Raw genomic sequence first — 16,830 nt, forward strand, 5'->3', positions numbered from 1 at the left:
TTCCTATCTACAATTTTTCTCCAAATCAGTCTGTTACTTGTCAAGACTCCAACATTATCAGATCTTATATTTCTATCGTCTAAGGCACTTTGTACCGTATCAATCCACCTATATCTTGGTCTTCCTCTGGGTCGTTTTCCTGCCAACCTGGCAGAGAACACTTGTTTTGCTAATCTTTCCTCTCCGATTCTATTTAAGTGACCATACCATCTGAGATTAGCTCTGCTAACGCATTCCTGGATGCTGACAATGTCAAGTTCTTTCCTAATATCCTCATTTTTAATATGATATTGCCATTGATGCCATCTGTTCACACCTCTAATCTTTCTCAGGACTCTCATATCTGCGGTCTCTAGTCTTTGGTCAAGTGTTTTACTTCTGACCCAGCTCTCAGATCCATAAGTTAAAATTGGTTTGAACACAGTCTTGTATACAGCTAATTTAGTGTTCCGACTAATTTCTTTCTTATTCCATATGAATTTATTCAATTGACTTCCCACGATACCAGCTTTGCTGATTCTGTTGTCTATTTCTATATTTAGTTTACCATCTTCAGTAAAAATTGTGCCTAAGTAGCTGAAATGTTTTACTTGTTCCACAGGTTCTCCATTCACAACACAGTTGACATTTTCAATGATTCTGCCTATTTTCATTGTCTTTGTCTTTTTATTGCTGACCTTCATACCATATCTATTACAACAGCTATTCAATTTTGTCAGAGAATCTTGCAGACTTGTAGCGGATTTATTTAGAAGTATAACATCATCCGCATAAAGCAAAGAGCTGACATTAACATCTCCAATTTTGATATCAGGTTTAATACCACATTCCTTCATAATGTGATCCATATAGATAATGAATAACAGAGGGGATAATGTACATCCTTGTCTCACACCAGATTTAACATTAAACCATCTCCCTGTACTTCCTTCAATTCTAACTGCTGACTCACAACTCAAATAAAGACTAAGTATTGCTTGATATAATGCCCCATTAACACCATATAACTGCAGCGTATTGAATAGCTTCTCTCTTGGCACCTTGTCATATGCCTTTTCCAAATCGACAAAACTTAAACACAGATCTTTGTTATATTCCCATGCTTTCTCGACTATTTGTCGTAAAGTGAAGATCTGATCTGATCTGAAATGATTGTCAGACATACAAAAATATTTTGGAAAAATTTGGAGAAAAGAGCAAAACTAATAATAATAGCAAATACCTGTTGGATTTCTGCTGAGGACAAGGACTGGTTATTACTAACACCATGTTCCAACATAAAAATGTGCACAAATTCAAAATGGACAGAAGAGGCAAGGAATAAGAAAAGTCTCATTGACTATGTTATTGTTGATAGTGATGTTTTCTCCCTGGTGCAGGACACCAGAGTGTACAGAGGATTGGAAATTGGAAGTGATCACTATTTAGTCTTGAGCACGATAAAATTGAATGTCATATCAAAAAAAAATAACATGTAAGAAAGTTTTAAAGAGAATAAAAGTTAAGCGGCTCTCAGATGTGAACAGTAGACTAAAATACACAAACATTATTCAAGATAAAATGAAGGAGTTTGAGAACAGGAACCAAACCATGGAGATTCAATGGCAAGCTTTGAAGAAAACCCTGATTGTTTCAGCCAGAGGCATGTGGTGAGGTTGTCTGTAAGAATAGAAAAATCAGAACTCCATGGTGGACACAGGAAGTTAAAGAGGCAGTGAAGGAAAAGAAGAAAGCATATCAAAAGTTCCTGGCAAATAAGTCAGCTTGTGCTCTTAGGAATACAGAGACAAATGTAAGAAACTAAACACTGTGTAAAACTAGCTAAACGAAAGTCATGGGAAGACTTTGGCAAGAACACAGAAAATAAATATCAAGGTGGCAAAATATTCTGGAGGTTGTTGAAGAAGTTAGAAATGGAGAAAAGAGTGCTCTAAAAGGAGTTAGAGATGATAAAGGTGACATGAAAATGGGAGAAAAAGATATCTTTGAAGTATGGAGTAATTACTTCAAAAAATTGCTAAATGAAATAAGCAGTGATAACACAGTGGTAAAAAACACTCAACAGGCATACAGTCAGGAATACATATCCATACTTGAAGTAGAAAAAGCCATCAAAGGTTTGAAATGTTAAAAGGCAGTAGGAGTAGATGATATTCGACAAGAAATGCTGAAGTATGGTGGTATAAAAGTCTTACAGTGGCTGCACTGCATAGTTCAGAAGGACTGGACAGAGGGACAAATTCCCAATGATTGAAGTAGAGCTCTCTCACAGTACCCATATAGAAAAAGGGAAATAAAACTGAATGTGAGAATTACAGAGGTATTTCCCTACTGAGTGTTCCTGGTAAGATTCATGCAAGTATATTTGAGAATCGATTGAGAAGAATTCTGGAAGAAAAGCTTGGTGAAGAACAAGCTCGATTCAGGACAAATAGAGGCTGTCAGGATCAGATCTTCACTTTATGACAAATAGTTGAGAAATCATGGGAATATAACAAAGATCTGTATTTAAGTTTTGTCAATCGGGAAAAGGCATATGACAAGGTGCCAAGAGAGAAGCTATTCAATACGCTATAGTTATCTTTGTATAGTTATGTTAGTATCTATATCAGGGGTCGCCAAACTTCTTTGACTGTTGACCCCTTCAAGAGTTTCTCGACTTTTTATCGATCCCCCCTCTCTATTTTACTATTACGTAATTATAATAGGACAAGCAGAAAAGACGCTTATGTGAGTTTTTAGATTGTTTATTTTATAGTTACAGTGTTTCTTGTATGTGTAATATAGTATATATTATAATATTGGCTTAACATCAAAGAGATACGTTTTGTTTTTGAGGTCCTTCTTAACATTACATATTTGATCGGAGAGATAAATAATATATCAAATATAAAATTTAATTTAGATAACAAAATAACAATAATACAATTTTCCTATAGGTATATATAGGATGTACAAAACTACCAGCCCTGCTCAACTCTTCAACATACAGAAGTTTAGTTCATGAATGAATAACAATTGAAATACAATATGTATGTTGATGAATTTTAGAACATTAACGCTCACTTGTATGTCGATGCCCAAAAATGAGAACTGGGATCGAATACATGTAAGTATAAGTAACTAAGCAACCATGCATGTGTTGCAATCTCTCTCCTGCCGGGCGGGAACCACGGACATCTGTTTATTGGTAAATACATCGTTTTGGCCTACATCATTGGCCTCCATAACTATTTTCATGACCTTGCTCCATCTTACAGGTCCTATTCATGTCACTGTTCCCATGATTCACTCTTAATTACATTGTCATTAAGGATGGAGGTAATCCAAGTTAACCGAATTAAATATTACCGGTACAACAATGTCTTATATTTTTCAATCGACCCCTAACAATGTTATATTGACCCCTGGGGATCGATATCGACCACTAAGCTATATGGATAACATTATGAAGGAAAGTGGTATTAAACATGATATCAAAATTAGAGATGTTAATGTCAGCTCTTTGCTTAATGCAGACGATGTTATACTTCTAAATAAATCCACTACAAGTTTGCAAGATTCCCTGACTAAATTGAATAACTGTTGTAATAGATATGGTATTAAGGTCAGCAATAAAAAGACAAAGACAATAGGCAGAATCATTGAAAATGTCAACTGCGATGTTAACGGAGAACCTGTGTAACAAGTAAAATATTTCAGCTACTTAGGCACGATTTTTAGTTAAGATGGTAAATTAAATATGGAAATAGACAACAGAATCAGCAAAGCTGATATGGTGGGAAGTCAATTGAATAAATTCATATGGAATAAGAGAGAAATTAGTCGGAATACTAAATTAGCTGTATACAAGACTGTGTTCAAACCAATTTTAACTTATGGATCTGAGAGCTGGGTCAGAAGTCAAACACTTGACCAAAGACTAGAGACCACAGATATGAGAGTCCTGAGAAAGATTAGAGGCGTGAACAGATGGCATCGATGGCATCATAATATTAAAAATGAGGATATTAGGAAAGAACTTAACATTGTCAGCATCCAGGAATGCATTAGCAGAGCTAATCTCAGGTGGTATGGTCACTTAAACAGAATAGATGAGCAAAGATTAGCAAAAACGAGTGTTCTCTGCCAGGATGGCAGGAAAACGTCCCAGAGGAAGACCAAGATATAGGTGGATTGATATGGTACAAAGTGCCTTAGGTGATAGAATATAAGATCTGATAATGTTGGAGTCTTGATAAGTAACAGTCTGATTTGGAGGAAAATTGTAGATCGGAAGTTAGGAAGTTAGCAATGGTGTAAATTTTTCATGTAGTACTATCATATCCTGTACACCCCTTGAGGGTACATGGCAGGAATTTGATGATGATGACTATGTTATTGGTGATAGTGATGTTTTCTTCCCTGGTGCAGGACACCAGTGTACAGAGGATTTGAAATTGGAAGTGATCACCATTTAGTCTTGAGCACGATAAAATTGAATTTCATATTGAAAAGAAGAACACATAAGAAAGTTTTAAAGTGAATAAAACTTCAGCAGCTCTCAGATATGAACTGTAGGCTAAAATACACAAACATTATTGAAGAAAAAATGAAAGAGTTTGAGAAGAGGAACGAAACCTTCAAGATTCAGTAGCAAGCTCTGAAGAAAACATTGATTGATTCAGCCAGAGAGGCATGTGGTGAGGTTGTTTGTAAGGATAGAAAAATCAGAACTCCATGGTGGACACAAGAAGTTAAAGAGGCAGTGAAGGAAAAAGCATATCAAAAGTTCCTGGCAAATAAGTCCGCTTGTGCACTTAGAGAGTACAGAGACAAATGTAAGAAAGCAAAATGTAAAACTAGCTTAACAAAAGTCATGGGGAAAACTTTGGTAAGAACATAAAAAATAAATATCAAAAAGTTGGCAAGATATTCTGGAGGTTGTTGAAGAAGTTCAGAAATGGAGGGAACAGTGCTGTAAAAGGAATTAGAGATGATAAAGACGACATGAAAACTGGAGGAAAAAGATATTCTTGATGTGTGGAGTAATTACTTTGAAAAATTGCAAAATGAAACAAGCAGTGATGACGGCACGGTGGTAAAATACCCTCAACAGACATGCAATCAGGAATACATATCCATAATTGAAGCAGAAAAAGCCATCAAAAGCTTGAAATGTGAAAAGACACCTGGAAATAGATGATATTCAACCAGAAATGCTCAAGTATTTAAGTATAAAAGTCTTACTTTGGCTGCACTGCATAGTTCTGAAGGCCTGGACAAAGGGACGAATTCTGGATGACTGGAGTAGAGCTCTCATAGTACCCATGTATAAAAAGGGAAATAAAACAATGTAAGAATTACAGAGGTATTTACCTACTGAGTGTTCCTGGTAAGATTTATGCAAGTATACTTGAGAAACGGTTGAGAAGGACTGTGAAAGGGAAGCTTGGTGAAGAACAAGCTGGATTTCACTCCAAATGGAGGCTGTCAGGATCAGATTTTCAATTTTCGACAAATAGTTGAGAAATCATGGGAATATAACAAAGATCTGTATTTACGTTTTGTAGATCTGGTAAAGGCATATGTCTTAAATTACAAATTGCTAGGAAAAAGAAAACCAGGATGTCCTCTAAAGAGATTCAACATGATTTCTAAGGCTGGAATAGGCCACTTTAGGACTAAATCCTTGATAATCATGATGATGGTGATAAAAGCATTCTAGTGGCATCGCAAAAAGTGCTAAGAGATGACAAACACATTCTGTGAGAGGTTTCTAATATCTCTACAAGGGTTCTAATACCTCGTAGTTCTTACAAATCCCAGACAAATAGATGATGTGTTAGCCAGTTATCAAGAGATTTATTAAGAGAAGAAATGAACCACTGTTTGGTCATATCTTGATAATTTCAAGAGGAAGATCGGATGGGAAAATTAAATATCTTTTCTCTATTTTCTCATACTGTATGATATTACTTTGCATTAATAATTACAGATTTAAATGTAATCTCTGTGTATATATATCCTGTAAATAAAACACAGAAATACCCTTTAAAACAGTTAATGCACTACTGTAACACATACTCGAAACATGTAAACAATAGGTGCGTGTGTGTGGAGAATAAATCCAAACTTGTGTAAAATTCGTGTTAGGTCAAGGTTTGTAGAACATAACGTTACATAATAGCTTTAATGGAACATGTTAAAGTAAGCTTCATGACTTACATGCGCAACAAAAATTATATTGAATTTTTTCAAAAAACTCAAATATATTTCACAAACGTTACGTGGACATCATCAGGGAGATAGACCATTAACTACATTCAAAAGATGAATCATATACATATACTGGCTCATGCCTCGGTCACAGCTAAAGCATATGATATTATACTATTAGAGCTCAAGGGAACAACTGTAGTAAGTTGCATAGATTAAAAAATTATTTGAAACAATTATTAATTTACTAATAAATTAATGCATTAATATAATTAATAATAAATTATTAACTTTATTATTAATTAAAAATCTTATGAACAATTAACAGTCATCACTATATTACATTTTTGGAATCTGACAAGCCTGGCCTTGTTTATCATGCTGCTGACACTAGGCATAGCGTACTCTGGAACCAGACTTCTTCACTCCAGCAAGTTCAAATTTGATCATCTTTTCCTTGAAACGTGAAATGTTAAGAAATTATCTGAACCTGAACTGATCAGCCTGTATGCCAATATCCAAGTTTTGGGAAGTGACCACTATTAATTGTTCACAATTTTTTTAAAATTCATAATTATTTTAAATATATATATTTTTTAATCTATGCAACTTATTACAATTGTTCCTTTGAAATCTAGTAGTGCAATATCATATACTTCACCTGTGACTGAGACATGAGCTAATATACGTACGATTTATGACATTATTTTGATTCATTTTTTGAATGCAGTTAACGGTATCTCATTGATGATGTCCACATTAACGTTGCATGAAATATATTGAAGTTTTTGAACAACTATATAATTTTTGTTACATGTGTAAGCCATGAAACTTACTTTAATAACTCTTACATAAAGCAATGTTTGTCTGTACATGATTATTCTTCAGATATAGAATACGGCAGCAATTCTAAGTGATCAAATGATCCAAATTTACAGATTAAAACCTTCACATGAGGAATACGTTTAGATGACTATATGTGATATTCACACTTAAATTTTTGATCACTCTTGTGTGCATTTTGAATTTATCTATTACCTTGTGCTTTGTGAAAATGTGAAGTCAATATCATTTATGAAATCAGCAGTAAGCAACATTTAACGATTACATTTTATACACTGCCTTTTTGGTTATAAGCAATATTTGAGAAAAATTCTTGTAAAATATGATAAGTGGTTTGATTTTTTTATTTAAAATTCAGCTTGAGCTTCAGGAATAAACAAAACACCAGAAGTGGAAAAAGTAATACCTCAAATATATCTTCACGAGATACTTCTAGACGGCAATGACCAGACTGTGGCTGCAAGGTATGAATTTCTTGTCTAAGAGCTGCTAGCTTTTGCACTAAATCTCTTCTTTGTTTATTAAATGGAGAGTCATTTGTTTCTGTAATAGTACCATTTAATGAATGTAGTCCTAAAGAAACTGGATTATTTGAGGAACTGATGGCACTCATGTATGAATTCACTTGTCCTGCTGGAACACTGCTGTTTTGGCCAATGTTATCTTCTGATCCATTGCATCGCCGAGAACTACACATGTTCACAAAATAAACTGTTAGTACTGCTTATTATAGGGGAAAAAAGGGAGTAAACAGCAGCAAATTTAAAAAAAATAATTTTTTATTTGTTGGCATTAAAATTATAAATTAATATCAATCAAATGCATTGCTTTTACTTCTCATTTCTAAAGCATTTATCAATTATGCCATTTATCATTATATAACATTTACTATCACAATTCATTAATATTCATTTTTACATTTTCATATCATCTGAACACTGTGATAACCAACTGGTAGTTTCAAATTCACTTCCATATTTTCTGCATATTTTAAAATAGGCACTGTGTGTGTGTGTGTGTGTGTGTGTGTGTGTGTGTGTGTGTGTGTGTGTGTGTGTGTGTGTGTGTGTGTGTGTGTGTGTGTGTGTGTGTGTGTGTGTGTGTGTGTGACCTGATAACTCAGTAATCAGACTGTCCTAATAAATAACTGTATCTTCAAAAATTACTTTTCATTGTGACCATTCAAGGTACACCCCATTTGTACCTATACGCAAATTTAATAACGTTTTTGAATTATGAAACCACAATGAAAATTATTCAGGCAGATTCTCTATAGAAAAAATAATAATAATAAAAATTTAAAAAAAATTAACTAATGCTTAAAATGTTATATTTCTGATATTTTCTGTGGACTCAAAATGCCATCCCCTTAATATGTTTATACAGGTAGGAATGGACTGTCTGCTAGTGTACCTATTGAAGGATATGAAAAATCACTTTCTACTGATGTATCAAATGGGCACATTACAAACTGTGGTGAACATGCTTTCCATTGAAGCCATATAGGCAAGGAAGAATCTACTCATTTCAAATATAAGTAAAATAAATAAAAGAATTTTAAGTAGTGATTACTTAAAGTTATCTTTCTGATGGGACATTAAATTACCAAAAGATGGAATGAAATGTATGTGGCTCCACAGTCTGGATAAATTAACTACATGAACATAAGTGCTATATGCAAGGATGAAAAGAAAGTTGTCAAGAGAAAGATTTACTATAGAAAAAATTATCAACAGAGGATTTCAGTAAGAGTGGATGGTACTATGACTTTTGAGGCACTCCTGCACTGGTGGCAAAACTCAAAGAAGGTGCCATCCATCATGACATGCAGTGAACAACCAGAGAGGAAGCTGGCAGGTAGACTGAAAGAAGGTGGTTGACAAAGCAGACTTTGATATGCCAAACATGATCAAAAGCCTTGGAAATGTCAAGAGCAATAGCAGCACATGTTTCTCCAAACTTTTCCATGGCACATGTTCACTGGTGAGTGATGTAGGTGAAGATATCAGCTGTGAATCTCGATTAACAGAACCCATACTGGCAGTCACTGATTAACTGGTAAGCATCTAGTAGTGAAGAAGTTAACCACTGATAACATTCTCCATTATTTTTGAGAGGATTGAGGTGATGTCAGTTGGCTGGTAGGTTTTTTTTCTCTCTCTCTTATTTTGGTATGGGTTGGATATACATTAGTTTAAATGAGGTGGAATATGTGCCAACTCAGTATACAAGACCGAAGAGATGATAGAGGACAGGTGTTAGCTCTGGAGCACAACATTTGAGTACAATAAGTGAGAGACCACTGGGACCAGAAGACTTTGCAGTGTTCAGGTTGTTTAATATTCTTCTACCGTCTTTCTGCCTAAAGGTCACAGGAGAAAAAACGGTACTCAGTTGCTAGTACGGAAGGAGGTGATTTGCCTGTATCATCTATGCAAGAGTTAGAGGAAAGAGTGATGCTGTAACAGTGGTGCCATCTGGATGGGGGTGCAAGTGAGCAGAAGTTGCATAGGATGGCTTTTGCCAGGGACCATAAGGCTATTGTTTTGATAAGAGAGGAATTTCTGCTAGTGGCTTTTATGAAGTTGAATTTGCTTATAGATGATTTACATTTATTGCATGCTTCTGCATTGGCTGAGTATGAAGCTTGGGGTTCCTAATGCAAGTCACTGCAGTAAGCTGAGTTTTTATTTCCTTCGACTACTTTCATACATCTTCTGTTGAACCATGGCTTGGAATGTGGATGGAAATTTTAGATGGAATGAGAGATGAATGCCTTCATACCACTAAGGATGATTTCTGTGACTTACTGAGTGCAGTGTCTGGGTCAGAAGAGCAGAAGCAATAGTCATGCCTTGAGAGAATAGTAGTTCTGGAGATCTTCCCAATTTATAATTGTGTAGTGCCAGAGGACAAGGTTGGGTGTGGTCAGAGGAGGGGCATTCTGTGAGATTAGAAACTTGCATTAGATTGTGGTCTGAGTTGCTGAGGAGAGAAGTAACATCTACAGTATGTCTGGAAGGAGAACTAGTTTAAAAAAAAATTGGAATTCGGTGCATGATTTGCATTAGATTGCTGCTTATAGCAAAAACTTCTTCTGCACCATGTCTGGTTCGATCTTGAAGAGGAGCCAGTTGGAGTTGTGGACATTCAGGTCACCTAGGATGATGACTTCACAATTTGGTTGTAGGTGGTTGAATTTTATGGAGAGGAAGGTGAAGAGGTCTTTGTGGTTTTCAGACGCTGGAGACTAGTAAATGCAGCAGATTCTCTGGCAGGCAATGTTAGAACATATAATGGCACAGGTGCCACCTTTATGGTGAAATGAATAACGAAGACTATAATTTGAGCACTAAAGGTGAACTGTGGTTGATGTAGCTGTAATTTGGATTTCTTTTAAGAAAAGGAGGTCTGGTTTGGATGTCAGTAAGTGGTTATGAACATTGTTTATGTTGGAATTTATGCCTTGATGTGGAAATGTTTTTTTGTTTTTTTTTTGGTAGGGATCTTGGCAATTTTGGAATATTGTGTTTGGTTTGAATTGTTTGGATGAACTGGTGGTTGAGGAAGATTTATTATATTCACATTGTTGCTGTCACTGTTTTTCTGTTTCATTCTTCATTTTTGGTTTGTTATTAGATGAAAGTATAGAGTGGTGACATTCAGTGATGGGAGATAGACTTGTGAACATGACACACACACAAAGAGCAACCAGTCTCCTTGCCATTCTGTGGCTTTGACAGTACCTCTCATATACCACTACTTGGACTCCCTCTCAAGACACAATCTGGCAGAGTATGTGGTAGTGGGATTATGTGCCAGTTGACTGGGAAGCCTCCTGACTTATTACTGACTTGTTTGGGCCCTACATACTATCTCAGAGTCAGCCTGTTACCACTGTTTTAACTGCTGTACCTCCAAAATGGAGGAGGGTTTGGGTCTCTAAGTATGTAAGGCATGCCCCTGAAGGGTATCGCTCATACTGCATGGAGAAGGGGGGGGGGGAGGCTGGAACCCCTGTTCTGGAGACCAAATATAGCATTCACCAATTCAGATCCCCAATAAGCAAGGTGGTGGTGGTGGTGGTGTCTCACTGCACGATGAAAGTCATCTACCACCTAGAATGATAGTACTTTTCATTCTTCCTCCTTATCTGGCAAACTATACCACGTTTGAGCATACTAAGCTTTAAAACATACCAAGCTTTGAAATCAGTGCATTAAATATTAATATCCATAATATCTTTCAGTTAAGAACAACCTAGTCACCTTCAGTGCTATCAAAATGCAGCCTTTTTTCCCCTTGCAAACAAGAACACCACCTTTACCTTTAATAGCATTCAGATCCTAAAAATCTCTCTCTCTCTCTCTTTTCTTGGGGGTGACATTTACTTCTTACCTTTCCTGGCATATAGAACATCACACTTGTGGCTTGTTACTTTTCACATATCAGCTACTAACTTCTATAGATAACTAATCCATCTAACTATCTAGATTATCATTTGAGGGAGTGTACAACCTTAAAAAAATTTAATGCTGTCCAGAAGAGGACAGTTTGGCTAATCAATGAACTTCTCTCTCTCACACACCCACATCAACTCCTATCTTGCAGACAGCCTTTCCACAGGTACTTGTGCGGGCACTGCGCCAGTGACAACCATCATTCTCTCCACTTTCTGCTAAGCCTGTAACACAAGCAGCAGTTACCCCACCTTTACTTGCAATCCAAGTGCTGACCCACTTGAACCTACTACTTCTCTACCTCCAATTTTATTCCACCTCTCACTGTTCTCTTCCTTACAGAGTGTTCCCTAAAGACAACTTCCAGATATTCAAAATTGTTTTAATAGATCCTTGCTCATATGTCAATTTCATGTATCTTTTTTTTTTTACATTAAAAAGTGAAATTGTCATATTTCCAGTAAATCTGGATTTTATTTGGTAAATGAAAGTAAAGAAAATATATGATTTTTTTAAAGAAGTAATGAAGTAAGAAAACAATACTGTTTTAATTTTTTTTCAGTAAATGTTTTTATTGTCTGAATATTTTCCATAACTGTATTGACAGAAGTAAATAAAAATGGACACTATAACTCTCAGATTTACATCAGTTATAAAATATTACAAAATTTCAATGAGCTGTTCAACGTTTAGAAGACATGATAATTTTCCCAAGGATTATAGCATTTTTATTCTCATAGCAACAAATAAATAATAAAAATAAAATAAATAAACAAATAAAAATACAGAAAATGTTGTCCCTATTTTTGCCCCGCTAAGTATAGGAACATCAATATTGCCAATTTGTATCGGCAATATTGATGTTGCCAATGTCAAGTATGTCTAAAAAAATAAAAATAATAAAATAAAAAAATAAATAATAATAATAAAAAATTGCACTTATTCCCTTTCTTGCATTTGGAAGTCAGGTAATATGCTATAATCATAAAATTGTATTCTGTCTAAACATACATATATATTTATTGATGTTTAATGACTTGCCACTGAGTATAAGCATAAATACTAGAATAAAACGATCATTAAAAAAAAAAAAGGTGTATTATCTAAGAATGGATAGGTCATGCTGGCTGATCAAAGGATGTCCAAGGCAAGAAGTGGGTTATACATCTGAAAAGAGGAACTAAAGGGAAAAATCAGACCTATAAAGTATGTCTTTTTTTGAGATGGGGGAAGGCTAGGTTAAGAAGGGAAAAAGGAAGGATTAGGAAAAGGACATTGTTCTTCTGTTTCAAAGTGAATTAAAAACTGATAATGGCAATGTTTTTTAAAAATGGAGATAAAATATGGAAGCACTGATGCTTATGGGTTTTGGTTATTTCCTTATTGCTGGAGACAATGGGGAATTTGTATACGGAACAGAACGTATGTTCACAGGCCTACTGTGATAGTTTCGATATTTGATGTATGCCTTATTTCATTTACAAGCAGTATATCCAAGGGATGCTTTGGTTAGGGGGGGGGGGTGAGAGAGAAGCAAAGTCCCTGGAATGTTCAATGGTTTGGATGAGGGGTACTCTGTGAGTTCATGAAATATTTGTGGCATTATGGCCTTTGCTGCAACTCATTTTAAATTATGATGTAGTGGGAATGTTTCCATAAGGGCTGATTAAAACATGGTTGCTATGTTTAAGCATGTGTGTTAGATCGAGAGGCTTGAGTATTCATTATCATGGAAAGTTCTGATAACACTGTATTATGAATAAAGTAACAGTATTTGGTTTTGTTGGAAATGATGTATGGTTTCAGTGGTGAAGGGGTGTTTTAAAATTTGCGTATACTGTTATATAGCATTTTGAGGGGGGAAGCTTTTTGTCATGGATGGGAGTCACAAAAACACTGAGGTCTAACTAATGTGAATTGATTCATTTGCAAATAAAGAAATTGGTGGTGGGATGATAGGAATTTTTCTCTTATTTCTATTTAAAAGATTGTAAACAAATACAGAAGGTAATTTGGAATTATGTCTCTAATCTTTAAAATTTTAAAAACATACATGAACCTGAAAGGTAGACATAATAGTACAGTAAATGAAAGTAATATAAAAATGGACAGACATCCACTGAAATCAGAGGATTTAAAATACTCCATTGTACATACAGATATCCATAAGAAAGTGATTAATAGAATAAAAACACTACAGATGAAATTCAGAATAGGCAAGTGAAGTAATATGACACGATATCTATGAAATTAAAAAGAAACATATGTGAGTAGGTCTATTAGACAAAGGAGAAAAATCATAGAAGCAGAGGTTATGTACAACAGAAATGAGAACATTCAAGTGGATGAGCAATATAGGGAAAAAAAAAAAAAAAGTGGAATGAATATATTAGAGCAGGGGTGTATATTTTAATCACCTGCTCTAATGAATATATTAGAGCAAGTGATTAGAACTGGCGGTCCACGACGCCTCAAGGAAAGATGAAAAAAAAAGATGGTTGTTTTTTATAATAAAACAGAAATACCATATTTACTTTAATATAACTCGTCCTTGTGTATCACTCGCACCCCTGATTTCACTTTATGACAAAAATGTTTTTAAAGTTTTGCATATGCATCGCACACAAAAATAAAGTTTAACCACTTTTGATAACTCGCTTCCCGCAGTAAACAACATGCCCTCCCCAACTGCCACTATATTGCAGATGAAAGGAAAACAAGTAGTTTTATTGTACCACTGAATAAAGTACAGAGACATTTGTTGTCTGTGTAATATATTTCTCAACATGTGTAATATATTTCTTTAGTGCAATTAGAGACAACTCGGATAAACACGGCACTAACTAATGTATCACATGTCTCCTCCCACATTAATCATGCTGTTTAGACTCAAGTAAAACCATATGTTGCACTGGCAAACACATTATCTAACTAAAAACTATTGATTTTAGTTAGATGTGTGTGAGTGTGCCCACTAATTCAAACACAAAGCAAGAATAAATTAATTTCGGTTTAATTCGGTTTAAATGCCATCTATTGTAAATATTAATAAAAAAAATTCAGCTAACGCCTTTTATTCCCATAATATAAATATAATAAATATATATTCTTTATTTTTTTTAGTTATAAAATAATAATATAATGATTATGACATGTCTTGTAATAACTTAGAATAAATAAAATTTTTGTTATTAATTTTCCAATTTATTTATGTTCATTCTTTCACTTCCCTTCAATTCTAATTAGTGAAGGTTTTTTTAATTGAAAATGTTTTGCAGCCCCCTTGAAATGTACTTTTATAGCAAATGGCCCACAGTCCAATTGAGTTTGATACTCCTGTATTAGAGGAAGTGTGGCAGTTGCATCCTAATCAAAAACACTGAGAAAGCACAATGGAACAGTACAGATTATTGAATGACAAATAAACTAAATTATAAAAAAGCAGTTTATTAACTGGCTTATATTTCACTGGATTTCAAACTAGCATCTTCATAAGACAGTTAATAAACATATTTTTATCATGTTTTTATAATCCTTTTTATAATTTTTTAAATTATAAATTTTATAATATATTTTTTATAATCCTATCCACAACTTTTCTGACAATAGTACTCTTCACTGATTCGACTCATTCAACAAACCATACAGTACTCTGATATCTCAGGCTACAAAGATCTACAAACAGTGCCTCAAACATTGATCTTCATACTATCCTTCAATGGGGATAAGGACATCTTTGTGATGTTCAATGCCACCAAAATAAAGCTTTGCTGTTTCTCTCGCAAAAGAGATCATCTCACCTACCCTTACCCTCAGTAACACAAAAATCACCAGACAAGATCAGATCTTGTTTGGTGATTTAATTGTTTGCCCTGAGGCAAACAATTAAATATCGCCCCTGATGGATTATAAGACAAAAATATAAGAAAATCTCCAACTGCTATTTTGTTTTTATTACAAGAGAAACATTAATGCAAAACGATTACATAATAATATTAATTAAATGTTTGCTTTACGGAGATATTGCACAATAAAACTGTTTATAAGCGCTTCTAAATTTAAATTATAAGCTATGTCCGCCTCTATCGATATAGTTGCTAGACCAACCAATCTTTCTTGGGTCATTGCTGTTCGCAAATAATTTTTAATCAGTTTAAGCTTGGAAACACTTCTTTCCACACTTGCTACGCTAACAGGAATTGTTAGCGTAGCAACACCGCCTACCGCAATATCGCTGAACGAGCACCTTTATTAAGCTGCGCCATGAGGCAGGCTGCCTCTATGCTACACCCTGTCGACAGTATTGACAGCATGCATCTGGGTTTCCCATTGCAAAACAAACAATTCAAATGCAAAACATTATGAATGATTTTCACTGCTCAGCATCATACATACCATCTTGCATATTGAAGCCTTGAAGTGTTGTGAAAGAAGCATCATGTTTGGCATAGAGCAAGGTGTAGATGAATTATCTAATCCATACCCTATTCACAATACTAAATGTGCTGTATGTTTACAGATTTTTGGTGGGCAAGGTTGAATTTAAAAAAAATCAATCAATTCTTATTCTCGCTCTACATTTTGGTTTGCTCTAAAAAAAAATTTTTTTTTTAATTCTTCAAAAGAGTTCCACAAAACTATATTCACTTTCTTGAAATTTAGTCTTTTTTTCTTCAAGACTAACTGCATCAACAGCATAAATGACTAGATGCAATGTTCCCTAACTTACACTAGTCCTTAAATTACTTCATAAATTTAATGTCTCCCTCCTCACACTCACTTTCAGAACTGTCATTAAACCCATTTCCTTTATCCAACTCAGCTGTCACTGTATTGTAAAACGTGAGCAAGTTACTGAGGCTTGACCTACCCTTCACAAAACCATGGTGTCCGTCATACAGTATCCCATTTCCATGTATCCATTCCTGTATTTTGCTTTTGACCAACTTCTCCAATACTTTGACAACAGCTCCTGATATGTTGATCGGTCAGTAATTTGCTACATCAATCTTGGAACCTCCTTTATGGAATGGAATTATTTTCCCCTCTTTCCACCCCCCTCAGGACTGAATCAGAGCTGAGACTTGGATTAAACAATATGGTCAAGGGCACTGACAATTCCCTCGCAGCTCCACATAAAATTTGAGCTGGTATACCATCCAATCCAAAGCTGTATTCACATTACGGTTCTGTAATATGCTATGCATCTCCATTTCATTTACCTCAGTTCTCGTATAAACCTTTGGCTCTCTCATTCCTTCGATATCACCACCTGGATGATATACTCTTGCAGAGTGTTCACTTAGTAATTTTATTATTTAGACTGATT

General features: G+C 34.8%; 1 protein-coding gene across 3 annotated transcripts in view; it reads right to left on the reverse strand.

Annotated features, from left to right (window-relative positions):
- Smurf (SMAD specific E3 ubiquitin protein ligase) overlaps window positions 1-16,830 on the reverse strand; it is a 452,534-nt gene that overhangs the window by 180,892 nt on the left and 254,812 nt on the right. For all 3 annotated transcript variants that reach the window (XM_090407614.1, XM_090407612.1, XM_090407613.1), the window contains one exon: window positions 7,448-7,730. In XM_090407614.1, the coding sequence (XP_090263740.1) occupies window positions 7,448-7,730 (283 nt within the window). The remainder of the gene's footprint in view (window positions 1-7,447; window positions 7,731-16,830) is intronic.

Source organism: Typopeltis vanoorti, chromosome 17 (assembly GCF_054136105.1).
Source record: "Typopeltis vanoorti isolate ZY-2024b chromosome 17, IOZ_Tvanoo_1.0, whole genome shotgun sequence".
Classification (NCBI taxonomy): domain Eukaryota; kingdom Metazoa; phylum Arthropoda; class Arachnida; order Uropygi; family Thelyphonidae; genus Typopeltis; species Typopeltis vanoorti.